At 36.2% G+C, this 13,945-nt stretch overlaps 1 protein-coding gene across 2 annotated transcripts in view; it reads left to right on the top strand.

Annotated features, from left to right (window-relative positions):
• Positions 1 to 13,945, top strand: part of LOC139124124 (uncharacterized) — a 276,954-nt gene that overhangs the window by 256,785 nt on the left and 6,224 nt on the right. For both annotated transcript variants that reach the window (XM_070690267.1, XM_070690268.1), the window contains 5 exons: positions 608 to 654; positions 5,533 to 5,820; positions 6,084 to 6,272; positions 8,300 to 8,601; positions 10,977 to 11,430. In XM_070690267.1, coding sequence (XP_070546368.1) covers positions 608 to 654; positions 5,533 to 5,820; positions 6,084 to 6,272; positions 8,300 to 8,601; positions 10,977 to 11,430 — 1,280 coding nt within the window. The remainder of the gene's footprint in view (positions 1 to 607; positions 655 to 5,532; positions 5,821 to 6,083; positions 6,273 to 8,299; positions 8,602 to 10,976; positions 11,431 to 13,945) is intronic.

Raw genomic sequence — 13,945 nt, 5'->3', positions numbered from 1 at the left:
CCTTACGATGCTGTCATGGGAACTCCAGTTTCCCATTACTATAACATTTAATAGTTTCTTTAATCTAAGTGTAATTTTACCAAGTTTAATGACCAACTCTACTCTCTAACCTTTCTTAATTTGAGTTCAACTAGGGTAGGGGCTTATACACGGATTTAATGCATTTTCAAAAATCCTTTAAAATCAGTGAAGGGCTTATACATGAGAAGAGTTTATACTCGGACGAGTACAGTAGCTACATATATCCACATGTAAATTTATGTCAAAACTATTTTTTGTACTTTAAAAATTACAAAGTGATATTGACAGACGGGGAATAAAGTTTTTATTTTATTTTTAATATGTTTAAAAATTTACTGAATCAGATGTATTTATCAGCATTTTGAAATAGTTAAACAAAATAAGAAATAATGATATACAGAAAGTCGCTTTGTTCTTGAGGTTTATTTGTAACATTTGGTAGTAATCATAACCATCGCTGTTGAACTATGTTCTTTGTTTGAAACCAGAGATTAACCAGACGTTATGTATTGTAACGACAAGGCAATAGCTATTGTAAAAGTTTCTATTATTTCGCTAACCTCTTTTCCCTCTTATTATCAACTAGATGATATCAAAGAGCAAAGAACTCTAATGCTTTTTGCTGCCGATGATGTAAGTTTATAAAACATCCTTGCTAATCCTAATTCAAAGAGATATCACCATCTATTGAAGTTATGTTGTCCTGATGAACAATAGTAAAAATCCCTGGTAATTATCCATGTGTGTTATTTGGCCGTTCAGTTTGTCTGTGGCATCCCCGCTAGGTGACCAGTACTGGGTGTTTTACGTTGTGGCTTTGAACCTGATTTATGTTCGTAAATTCTTGCTATAATATAATGTTTGGCAGGAGAAAATTTGACTGCTCACTTACCACATAGGTCGTGCGTGTCTACCTCTACACTGTAAAAAATTGTGATTGTATGCCAACTTAGGTCATGATTCTGAACATAAAATAGCTACACTATGTCACATTTGTAATAATGATAAAGTGACAAAAAACATTGATTACCTAAATTGTAATAGTCCAAATATTTCGGTTATATGATTCAACTAATTTTAAATTAAATTTACCTGTCCCATGTCCCGAGGGTGTGTGAACTCTACAATGTGTTAAGGGGTGGCAGTGGAAAAAAGTAACCACTATAGCTCTGGTAATGAATCACATTTTTTGCTCATACTTGGTATGCATATAAATACCTAAAAGAGATTATATGGTTATATGGTGAGTCGGTGGCGTCTGTATATATGTATGTGTGTATGTATGTATGTATGTATGTATGTATGTATGTATGTATGTATGTATGTATGTATGTATGTATGTATGTATGTATGTATGTTCAAGATTCAAGATTCAAGACAACTTTATTATCTCTGTACAGAGAAATTAAAACGTGGTTATAAAAATACAGAAAAGTAATAACAAGACTGATAAAAAGAAAAACTATACAAATACATATACATACACGAATGACAGCCACACAGCAAGGACATTTATGATATGTAAAAATAAATTTAACACATGGCAAGTTTAAAATTTCTCATTTTGTATAGTTTAAATGTTAATTGCACTGTGTATAAAACTATTTTTTTGTTCTCTTGTTTTCGATTTTCGTACACAAAACCGGCGACCAGATGGAAGTAATTCAAAAAATCCTGATAAAATGTGACGCTTGTCATCTATTATTGTGTTGGCTTTCTTTGTGATCCTACAGGTGTATAATTCATTTAGGCTTGTTTGCTTTCACCGACGACTTTACTACACACACGAACAACTCTGCCAAAAACATTTTTTACAATTCACACTTAAACCCCGAACCAACATATCAATGAAAAAGTTAGGACAGATTCTACAAAGCTGCGATAGAAATTTCTTAAAGTATCCAGACTTACACCAAGTGAGCGCAGTTTCTGTAAACAATATACTCGTGACTGACATTTATTATTTATTGAGTCAACGTGTGCTTTAAAATTAAGTTTATCCTCTAAATAGTACCTAGATATTTGTACTCGGATACACGTTCCACCATGGTACCATCAATGGAAAGGCTTGGAATTTCCGGAGGGTTATTTCTGAAATCTATAACCATCTCTTTTGTCTTTTAACATTAAGATCTAGGTGATTTGCCTTACAGCAATATGCAAATTTGGCCACTTCCCTAAAATACACATCATCGGAACTAGACAAGTCTTCAAGGGCGGAATCATCAGAATATTTAATAAGTGGAGTTGACTCACTGCCAGTGCAGTCATTTGTATAAAGGGTAAAAGAATGGGTCAAAGAACAGTACCTTGCGGAGCACCTGTAAAGGGTAGAACGAAAGTCAGAGACTGCTTTCTGATAACGAACGGTCTGGGGTCTGTTTACAAGAAAGTCAATGATCCAAAGAATAAGTCTAGGGTGGACATCGAGATTTAACAATTTTTGAGCCATCAGATGAGGTTGTATGGTGTTAAATGCAGAAGAAAAGTCAATAAATAAGATGCGTACAAATGAACCTGGTTTATCAAGATGACTGTAGGCGTTATGTAATAGGGCAAGTGTGGCATCATCTGTACTCCTGTTACTTCTGTATGCAAATTGGTACGGGTCAAGATGTGGGTCAGTATAATTCATGAGATACCTGAGGACAATGCGCTTAAACACTTCATTACGATTGGGGTAAGTGCTACTGGACGATAGTCGTTCAGACAGCTTGGATTACGATTTTAGCAACAGGACAGACAATTGAAGTTTTCCAAATAGAGGGTATTGAATGAACTTTTAAAGAGCAGGTATACAATTTACTGAAGACTCCGGCAGGTCGATGGGCACAAGATTTTAAAGTTCTACCGGATATATTATCAGGGCCTGATGCTTTTTTTACTTTAATTTTTTTCTGAGAACTGATAGGACCATTTCCTCACTAACATCGAAATCACCCTTATCTCCAAGCTGTTGCTGAAGATCAGATCTGGTGTTATCAATCTCATTACTGAAATCGAGCTTATGAAAGCGGCAATAGAACTGATTTAATTCATTGGCCATTTGTACCTGTTCCAAAAAAGTCAGACTATCACAATTTGTTTTGGCTTTATTCAGACAAGATAATGTCTTCAGTCCCTTCCACGCATCACACATATTTCCTGATGTAAACTGTGCTTCTACTTTATCCTTGTACTGCTTTTTAGCTTCTCTGATTTCTTTCCTAAGTTTTTGTTGAATGCTCTTACGTTAAAGGCGATCGTTAGATTTGAAGGCTTTAAGAGTGACTTTAAGGGATTTTGAAATCCATGGCTTCTTGTTTGGAAATATTTTTACATTACGCCTTGGAATAATCATGTCTTGACAGAAAGTAATGTAATCAGAAATGACAGTTGCTGCTTCGTTGACATCAGCACTGGTGCTAATGAACAAATCCCAATCAGTACATTCAAAACAACCTTTCAGCTCTTCAATACTTACTGATGACCATTTTTTCACCTCTTTCTTAACGACTTTGTCCGTTCGTATTTTGGGTCGATATGCAGGAATAAGATGAATGGTGTTGTGGTCCGAGGTGCCGATTGGAGGACACAGCACTGGTTTATACGCAGCTGGGATATTTCCATAACACTGGTCAAGAATTTTATTCAATCGAGTCGGCAGAGAAATGTACTGTTTCAAAGATGGCAATGTTGAACGGAGATTGCAGGAATTAAAATCCCCAAAAACAAAATTTGGTGCGTCGGGTGATAAAGACTGCAGTGATCTGACAGTCTTCGCGATCTGTTCAGCCGCACTCGAAGTGTTGGCAGATGGAGGGACATAAACAACAGTAAAAAACAACTGTCCGAATTCCCGTGGCAAGTATCTAGGTCGAAGTGATACTGAGAGTAGTTCTACATCGGGTGTGCATAGCTGTTTTCGAACAGTCACACTGCCTTTACTGCACCACTTTTCGTTCACACACATACTCCACCTCCTCTTGATTTTCCAGTCACAGTTTTGTCCCTGTCAGTTCTGTATGGTACACCAAACCCTTCAATAAATAAGCTGTCATCCGTGATATTAGAGCACAACCAAGTTTCCGAAAAACAGAGAACACATACATTCCTGAACTCGGTCATGCAACGTACATTTGCTTGCAATTCATCAAAGTTGCTATTGGGACTTGGGCGAATGTAGTGTACATTAGATAAGATGATAGACGGCAGTGGTGGTCTTGTTTTGTTCTGTTTCAGTCTATTCCTAACACCTCCTCGTTTTCCTCTTTTTCTCCTGTTCATTTTCTCCTTATTGTCCTTGATATCATGGTAGTCGAGTCTCACTTCATCAGGAAGGTTATCGAGACAAAAAGCACTAGTATCACTATATGAGCGAAAGTTCAAAAGTAACTCACGACTGTAGTAGATGGAAGTGACGTGGCCATTGCTGCCATGCTGGTCGGGTAGAGCATATACACCAAATCCAAAGACGCCAAAAAATAATGATAGACATCACATCAAAGTTCAGAAAACAACTGCCAACATCAAACTCGAACACAGACGAAATAAACGAGCAAAAGTGGAATTATTAGAGGACACAGAAAAACCACGTCTGGTCGCTACTAGTGCAGCGCCCGATATATGTATGTATGTATGTATGTATGTATGTATGTATGTATGTATGTATGTATGTATGTATGTATGTATGTATGTACGTATGTATGTATGTATGTATGTATGTATGTATGTATGTATGTATGTATGTATGTGTGTGTGTGTGTGTGTGTGGTGTGTGTGTGTGTGTGTGCGTGCGTGTGTGTGCGTGCGTGCGTGCATGCATGCATGCATGCATGTGTTCAAATGAACATGTCAGTTTCAAAAATATGCAAATGAGGTAAGAAAAACGGGAAACCCTGCAAATGTGCAGGAGTGGTGGCAGTAACTTAAACAGCTTGTGAGTCATTTCCTGTCATTGTTCATGAACTGTTACATATTGGCAGACCTGCTCCAACTAAGAGGGACTGGGTTGAAACATTCCTCTGCTATGCATGTTGCTAAAGTTGGCCTCCAGTACCTAAAGTTTAAGACCTTATATATAGTTTTGTCATTCTTGTTTTTCTGGTTTAAATATTTCTTGAATGGACCAATTCAAACCAAATATGAGCACACTGTCCTTGACGGTATTTTTAAAGGTTTGGATTTAGCCGCAAGATTTTGATCGTAGTGTCTTTGCTAGCTGACAGGGTGCTGACGTAGTGAGCTCGAATCCCATTGCAAAATTAATGAATTCAGCCACCAATTTTTGAGAAACAGCACTGATAATATCTCAAATACCATGACTAAACTGTATTTTCAACTCGTTGGCATAAGTTATATGAAACGTACGCTATGTCTCACATGGTTGTATGCATACTCGATACCTAAAATGACACCGTACCATATGATCAAACAACTGATAAGTTACCTTGTCCTAATCCCTGTCCTCGAGACTGTTGGATAATTTATGGTCTAGTGCAATATTTATGGTGTACTTATTTTTATTTGAAGGAAACACGTTTCTACCAATTGCCATCAGGATTTACTCTGGAGGTACCACCATTTGCTGTAGAGGAGGACAGTGAATTGGTTGTATCGTGTTACCAAAAAAATAGGCCACCTCTCGAGGATTTTCAATGTTATCAGTCAGATTTACTGGACGTCAAGACAAACGATGCCAAATTTAAACGCCCTGTATATCTCTTGAGAAAGCATCTCAACATTGACTCACTTATTAGAGTACAAATCATTCTCATTAGCAAAAACGGTGATGAATGGAAGGAACTGAAAAACGTTGAGGTCAGTTTCTCTGGTGCTATTCTAATGTATAAACACAAACACATGACTATTTTTACATATCACATATTAAGTGCTAAAACGTAATCCTGTATTGAATAGTTGTTTAGGTGCTTGAACGTTTGATAACATGCATTGATAGTGCTAGTGTCACACCGACAGATGAATTAATGTAACCTTTGCCAGTGTTTCTGCTTCTCTGTCTGCCTGTATGTATGTTTATCAATCAATAATCAGTTTTTAATTTGTTTCCTTTGGAAATTCAGAATCAGAGTGTCAAGAATACAAGAGTAGAAGTAACACACTTCTGCAAGGTAATAGCAATATCTGAGCCATATAGGGATACATTTTCAGTCAGCAAAAACTCGGAAATATTTACATGTAAAAGAAACGAACAAATCCAGCTTGAAATCCCAGAAGATGCTGTAGATGATAGGCAGGTAGTTACTTTAGAGGTACGTACAATGGTTTTTTCATGTAAATTTATCCTGGCGTTGAATATAATAATCTCTGCAGTATGTGTTTTCCCGTGGTCCAGGGCAAGGGTTAAGTAAACAGTGAAGATCAAACTCTACTACAAAGGAATGACCTCTGGAATTAGTGTGCACAAAATGTAGTACTACGTGCACAAGCATAGTTTTGCTCTTATTTAAAAATATTGATTTATATTCTTGTCATCGTATGTCACAGCAACTCGCTCTTCTATGTAATCATTTTTGTAACACTGGAACTTTATCGCCAGATTTTATATACAATGCAAGATCCGAGGTACATGAATATTCCACATTGATTAAGGGTCATTAGCATATAATTTTAATACCGAAACAATGCTCATTAATGTAATCTGCATATTTGAATATCATTATACCTCGCATCTTGCACTAATAGCATTTTAGTGTGCTTGTCTTAAACAACCACATGGCAGCAAGTATTTCTCGTGATATCTTAATTTAAGTCTGACCATCGTCCCTCCACCCACCGGTCTGGAAACAGCTCCTGTTTCTTTGTTCCGATGCGCGTTACGGGTAAACATATCAATTACAAAAAATACGTGAATCTCTGACACCTTAAACGTGACAAGTACGTGAATTTGCATGAAAAATATGCCAATTTTCACCAAAATGACCAGAATGCACAGCGCTATTCACTACAGCGATTTTGCTGAATAAACTTGTCGATATTGTAACACAAACGTTTCAAAATTTGAGATGGGACACTCAAGGTTCTTTCACAATTGTATACATTAAAAATCATTTCTTTTCAAAGCTATTGCGTACTCTTTGGCCTCAAAAACACATCATGAGCTTGCAAGGAATCGCCGCTAGACAACTGTACGCGATTGTACCCCTAAGTCATAAAACGGATAAACAAAGACACAAACAAAATCACTATCCCAAAAATCATCGTTTCGGAAGAAAAATCATCGAAATAAGTGTCTCAACATTCGTAAAATATAGTAAATTTAATTTTTAATGACTGAAATATGGTGAGTTGGATTACATTCAAACATGGAAGGGGGGAAAAAAACTTCGTGACCGAAGAACCAACGTGGGCGATCAAAGTTTCAAAGTGGCGTCGCGGCAAATTCTGCAGCATTCCGAAACACCGAAAGCATAAATTTCGAGTAATGTTAGAATAAAAATCGATTCTAGAAAAATAATTAGGGAGGTATACACCTCGCAAGTCAAAATTCACGGCGAATTTAACCGGTTGATTGGCAATTTCCGTTATTCAAAAACGAATTGCCGACGTATGGTGGCCGCCATCTTGATTTTTAACAACAAATGCATCGTCGAAAACTCGGGCGTTTCCTACAACAGAACAGAGAAAACGACAAAAAAACGCATACTAACAATTTTAAAATCCCAACTGCTGATTGATCATGCCAAAGTTGTTTCGATTTCTTCTTATTTCTTCAAGTGAAAGGGGAAAACTTTCGTACTATAAGGTGCCTCTTACTACCTAGCGAGGTCAAATTTGGTTGGTGAAATTTCGACGGAAAAGCACGGAAAATAATAAACGAAAATCTAAAAAGAATTACTCTCAATAAACACAGTTTCTCAGTTGTAGCAGAAATCCTGGCTATTGTAACAAAGTTATCTGAGGAGCAAAGACAAGACAATAAATAATAATACTCTGCACCGCAAGATGTTGCCAAACGCTACTGATTTTTGACGCTAGTATTTTGACTTGTTAATGTACAGAGTACTACCATATATGTATTACCTATATTTGTCTTTCAATAGCATGTCAACGGTGTCTGGACCGGAAGTAAGTTCTACGGAAAGCAAGTCATAAAATTTACTTATAAGCGTGTCTTATTTGAGTTCATCAAATAGTATTCAGTAATAATAGCCCTAACCATATATGCTTGAGAGGTGATTATGACCACTTTCATGATCTCTACTCCCCGGTCATAGAAACCAGTAATTTTTGTTGCAAACATTACTCATTAAAGAAGAATTAAACTGATTCGTTTTAGGTCCATGAGTGCGGATACAACACATTAGACACTGCCATCCCAACTGGTGGAGAGGCCTTTGATATCTCTTTTGGATCCATCATTTATTTGAATAGAAAGATGGCAGAACATCTTACTTTCAAGAAATACGTGACATTGAGTATCCCACTACCACAGCCCATTCCTGGTGTCCATCCAAGCAATACCGAACTATGTGTGTTGAAAGATGAAGCTGACAATGATGAGTGGCAGAATATAACTGAACATTGTTCGTGGGACATAGAAAATGACATGCTGAAATTAAAAATAAAATCTATAAGTGGGTATGTGTTTTCTTAATCCATGCTAACTAATGTGTTTAAATATGAACTTTGCTGTTATTTTAAATGTATCATATTCTGCTATAAGAGAAACAAAATATTGGAGGGATTGACAAATCTGCAATAATCATTTAAGTACAGGTCATCTTTTCAATAGGTCTCTTGCTGCAAATCAACACTTGGCAAAATGCTTGATATGCAACAAAATATACACATATACTGATTCTGTACATGTGTCAAATACGTTACGTATACAAGTATGTACACTAATAAAATGCAAATCTACAGTATACACTAAGTGTGCAAAGCTCTGCATTACGTATACTCATTAATTGCATAGAATTAAGCGCTACGCATATCTTAATCGATTGGAATGTTCCATATACAAAGATATACGTTGCGTATGCGATTAATATTGTGTTCCATATACGTCAATATACGTTAATATGAAAAGCGCATATCAAACATTTTGTCCAGTGCAACGATAAGGTATGTTTGGTGAGATTAAGCTCCCTTTCAAACAAATAGTTAATAATGCTTATTATCATGTAATCATGTACATATCGCTACACCCTGCATCTAGTTCTGCCAGAAGCGCAAAGAAACTCTTGGTGTGTTATGTAATTTATTGACAATATAACTGCACAGGTTAAACAAAATGACCACGTCTCAGTGTTCAGCAAAACGTTAAAAATTAACAGACGTTTGAAATAAAAGTTTTGCATGATAACTATTTTGGTACAATATTTAATTTTAAAAAATTCTTCCTGTTTAACTTTTATGAGTCATGTTTTCTTGTTGTTTTGTTTTCTTTGAGAAATTGAATAACTGTCGTGCTTGGTGTTGACTTCAGGGGAAACGATGTACACATTAAGAATTAGGCCTGTTTACATGAATATATCCATTTTCATATGAATGTTATAACAAAAGTAAAGCCACAAAATGTTAAGTGATATCTATCATTTGCATCAGTGAACGATAATTATATTATATCATGCTACCATGCGCCATTCTGATTGGACGAGAGCTCATTCCAACGATGCTAAAATACTGTTTTAGCACTGATAGCAGTGCTAAAACGGGCCCCTAAACCAGCATTTTCGAAAATTGCCCGGGCGGTGCATTTGAACGTACCTATCTAAACCATAGACCCTCGAGAAAGACCGAAACAGTCCACTTTGTTTCAAAGACCGAAGACCGAATTTTGATACACAGATAAAGTGTGGGTCTGTAACTCACCTCTTGGTGTAAATAAGTTGGGATCGATGATGAAAGACATCTCTGAAGCAGCACGTTTGGGGTATGATGCACACAAATATTAGGGCGACAGCGCACCGTGCACTTTGCAGGAGTCGAGACGCGATATATCCTACTATCGCTTTTAAAATGAATATAGTATCCGTTCATACACCAAAAAATGACACTTCCTCACAGTAACGGTATGTCAGATATTATTTACCAAAGTTTGGTCTATAACAGATCGGGATGTCCTAACGATGTAGACCAAGAAGTTCAAAATAACAATGGGATGACTCCTGGCGACTATTTGACATCAAATGCAACGAGCGAGCAGTGTCAGCGTCCAGCTCTCCCTGCATCGAGCAACACACTCACAATCTGCACAACTGTTCATCACATTGCAGTCATCGCAAGTCTGGATTATTTTAAAACTGCTTGTTTTCTGGTACAATTAACGTCGAAATTATCCATCAAAAATAGATCCTGTAACTTCACTGTGCCACCACTGAATGTCGCGACGGTATGCGGTACAGAATGAGACAAATCTATTTTTAGTATGCCAAAAAAGCCAGGACTATTGTTCTTATGTAAATTTACGAAAAAAATTGTTACTTTTTTCTTTTGATTTGAACTCTTGACCCATTTTCTGTGTGAGTGCAGCAGGTATTTTTTGACAAGTATCGTTCGTGTTGCATGCGAATAAAATGCAATGTCGATATGGACGTAATGCGTATTTATCGTAGGATACTGTGTGCCTGTATGGAATCCCAACTTATAAAAATGCTCGGTCTCGGGCGCAGAATTTCCGACGTTCGATCTCTCAGACGTCCGTTTTCTGCATTTGGCGCTTAGAGTGATGAAAATACCGAAGTAAGACAACAAATACACGCAAGTTGATATAATATAATAACAAATTATCAAGTTTCTCACCATTTGCTTTGATTAATCGCATAAGCAATCTTGGGAAATTTTTAAGTATTTTGAAATAATGAATGCACGTCGTTCTACGAAATTTGTTACTTATCTACAAATTTTTGAAGGTTGTAAAAAACGTTTCGTCACTAGTATGTTAACTATATACATTTACACTCTCAACTTGCATTTCCCCTTGAAACTTTTATGAATGGTTTTATTTTCAGTTATGTTGTTGGGAGATACATCAAAGACATCATGCCTAGGATGTGCAATCTATTATCAAAGATAACAAAATTCAAGAAATCCGGGCAACATATGGTGCAGATCGTCCTGTTGCAAGACAAAGCAGTAGATACACGCTTACAGTGTCACTTGATGGAAGATAGAGGACGTGAAATTGAAGATCTATTAAAATCTGATGAATATACAGCCTTCAAAAATTACACATATTGGTCAAATATTCTTATGACTTCTGGGGATGTCATCACAAACACAGTAACTGGTGACTTTAAGCTACTTTCCGTTATTAATAAGTATACATACTACCCATACCGTGATAATCACTGGGACGCTCTTGTTGAGCCAAAGGATACATGTCAGAAAAGTGTAATGATAGGGCAGATGGTATTCAGTAGAAAAGAAGAGAATCTTGCTGAGTTAACATTCACCACAAAAAGTGTAAGTATCAAAATGCGTATCTTGTATAATTCTTTATGGTGTATAACAGTATCTTAAAGATTATAATTCAAACCGAAAGTATAATCAGTTGCTCTTTGTTCTCTTTACCTCAGGCACCTTTTCGACAAAGCAATGTTCAGCATCACAACATATTAACCATTTCGACATCTGTCCATCAGTTTTATAACATCAAAACGTGCTGCGACATCAGAAAAAAGACATGCTGATTTTGATTTGTATTGATATTTTGACTATTTAATGTTACACAAGATGGACTATGTTGATAAAGACGAGATGAAACATTCATCTCATGATGAGTGTGGCATTTTTGGTAAATGTTTTTAAAATTCTTCTTCTTCAAAACTACCAGTCAGACAGCTTTGATAATTGGTACATTGGTCCCTAGGGATGATCTATTCAAGATTTCTTCAAATTGTGCAGGAATATGCAAATTTGCATTTTTAATTCAATTCAATTCAATTCAATAGAACTTTATTTATCCCAAACATGGGCAATTAAAAAGGCGTGGCTCAAATACAACATCAAAAAAATATATGTAATACAAATTTACAAAATGGTAGGAGACGCAGGACTATACAAAAAAACAGTTTAGGAATCATTTAAAAGCCGCACAGCGGTTGGAATGAATGACAACTTGCGCCGGTTTGACCTGCAAGCCGGGTATCTAAAACGCCGACCAGAGGGAAGTGTGTCGAACTCTGCTGATAAAATATGATCACAAGACAAAAGAATTGAGCGGGGCTTTCCTAAGTACTTGCTGATTATAAAACGTAGAAAGACTTCTCTGGGGTATACCAATTAGTTTTGAGCTAAGTGAAACAATTCTATCAAGTGAAGTTTTGTTTTTAACAGACAGATTTTGATACCAACAATGAATGAAAATGAGATAACGCTTTCAATGTAAGATTTATAAAAAAGAGATAAAATTTGTCTATCAACCATGAATGAACGCAGTTTCCTTAAAAAGTACAATCTTTGCTGCCCCTTCTTCAGTATAGCATCGGTGTTATGATCCCATTTCAATTTGTTGTCAAATATTGAACCAAGGTATGTATACTTCGAAACAATCTCGACTTCTTGATCGTGAACAATGGACGTAGGAGGGTTGCGTTCTTGCCTCCTAAAATCAATTATCATTTCCTTAGTTTTCTTAACATTTAAGTTTAGATACGAATTATCACACCACTCAACAAACTCACTAAGAGCGGGACCATGATGACATTCTGATCCCTGTAGAAGTGTAAGCAGAGCACTATCGTCAGCAAACTTAACAAGGTGGCTACCTTCATGTGTACTTCTACAATCGTCAGTATAAAGGATGTACAACAGAGGAGACAGAACGCAACCCTGAGGAGAACCTGTATTTGTTTGAATGATACTTGACAAAATACCATTGACAAACACCCTTTGTGATCTATTTGTAAGAAAGTCAATAATCCAAAGTACAAGTTGATTGCTAAATTAAATTTTAAGAGTTTTTCTGCAAGGATGTGGGGTTGGATTGTGTTGAAAGCACTGGAGAAATCTGCGAAAAGGATTCTTGCATGAGCACCTGTTTTTTCTAAGTGTTTGTACAGTGTATTGAGAATGAAAAGCTTAGCATCTTCAACACCTTTTCCCGGTCGATATGCAAATTGTAGGGGGTCTAGTTTGTTGCCAACCTTTGTCAGAATAATGGACTTAATTATTTTCTCAAATGTTTTCATTACCAGGGAAGTAAGAGCAACAGGTCGAAAATCATTGGGTTCTTTAGGGCTAGCTTTCTTTGGGACTGGTACTACTATAGAATTTTTCCATATGGCAGGAATACTAACTGTATCAAGAGAAACTTGGAAAAGGTGTTGTAAGACTACACTAAGCTGATCAGCACAGAACTTCAGGGTGCGACCACAAATACAATCAGGACCTGGACTTTTGTTCACATTTAATGATTTTAAAGTTTAGCTACTTTCTCTGTCTCAATAGACATCCCTAACTCAGGAGACAATGACTGTTTTAGATTTGAGATTTGAGATGAAAGGCAGTTATTGAGGCATTTTTTGTCATTTTTGGTCAAAAATGTGTTTTTCCAAAAGTACTGATCTGATAGATTTGAAATTTGGTATATATATTTCTGTAGGTTTCTATTGATATATATACATATGAAGTTTCTGATGATATCTGTAATTTTGTATTTGTGTGGCAATTTTTGCAATTTTTGGTCAAAAACTGTGTATTTCAAAACTACTCACCTGATAGCTTTGAATTTTGGCATACCGGTTCCTGCAGATGATCTTAATGATATTTATCGACATAATGACAAAATCTGCAATTTTGTATTTTTGGGGTAATTTTTTCCATTTTGTCAAAAAATGTGTTTCTTAAAAAGTACTGGTCTGATAGCTTTGAAATTCGATATGCAGGTTCCTACAGATGAACTAAATGTGATATTTTGAAATATTGATGAAATCTGAATTTGTTATTTTTGGGGCAATTTTTGCCATTTTTGGTCAAA

Source organism: Ptychodera flava (assembly GCF_041260155.1).
Source record: "Ptychodera flava strain L36383 chromosome 23 unlocalized genomic scaffold, AS_Pfla_20210202 Scaffold_23__1_contigs__length_28996876_pilon, whole genome shotgun sequence".
Taxonomy (NCBI): Eukaryota; Metazoa; Hemichordata; class Enteropneusta; family Ptychoderidae; genus Ptychodera; species Ptychodera flava.
Note: the sequence above shows the minus strand (reverse complement) of the source record. Positions and strands in the feature narration are given on the sequence as shown.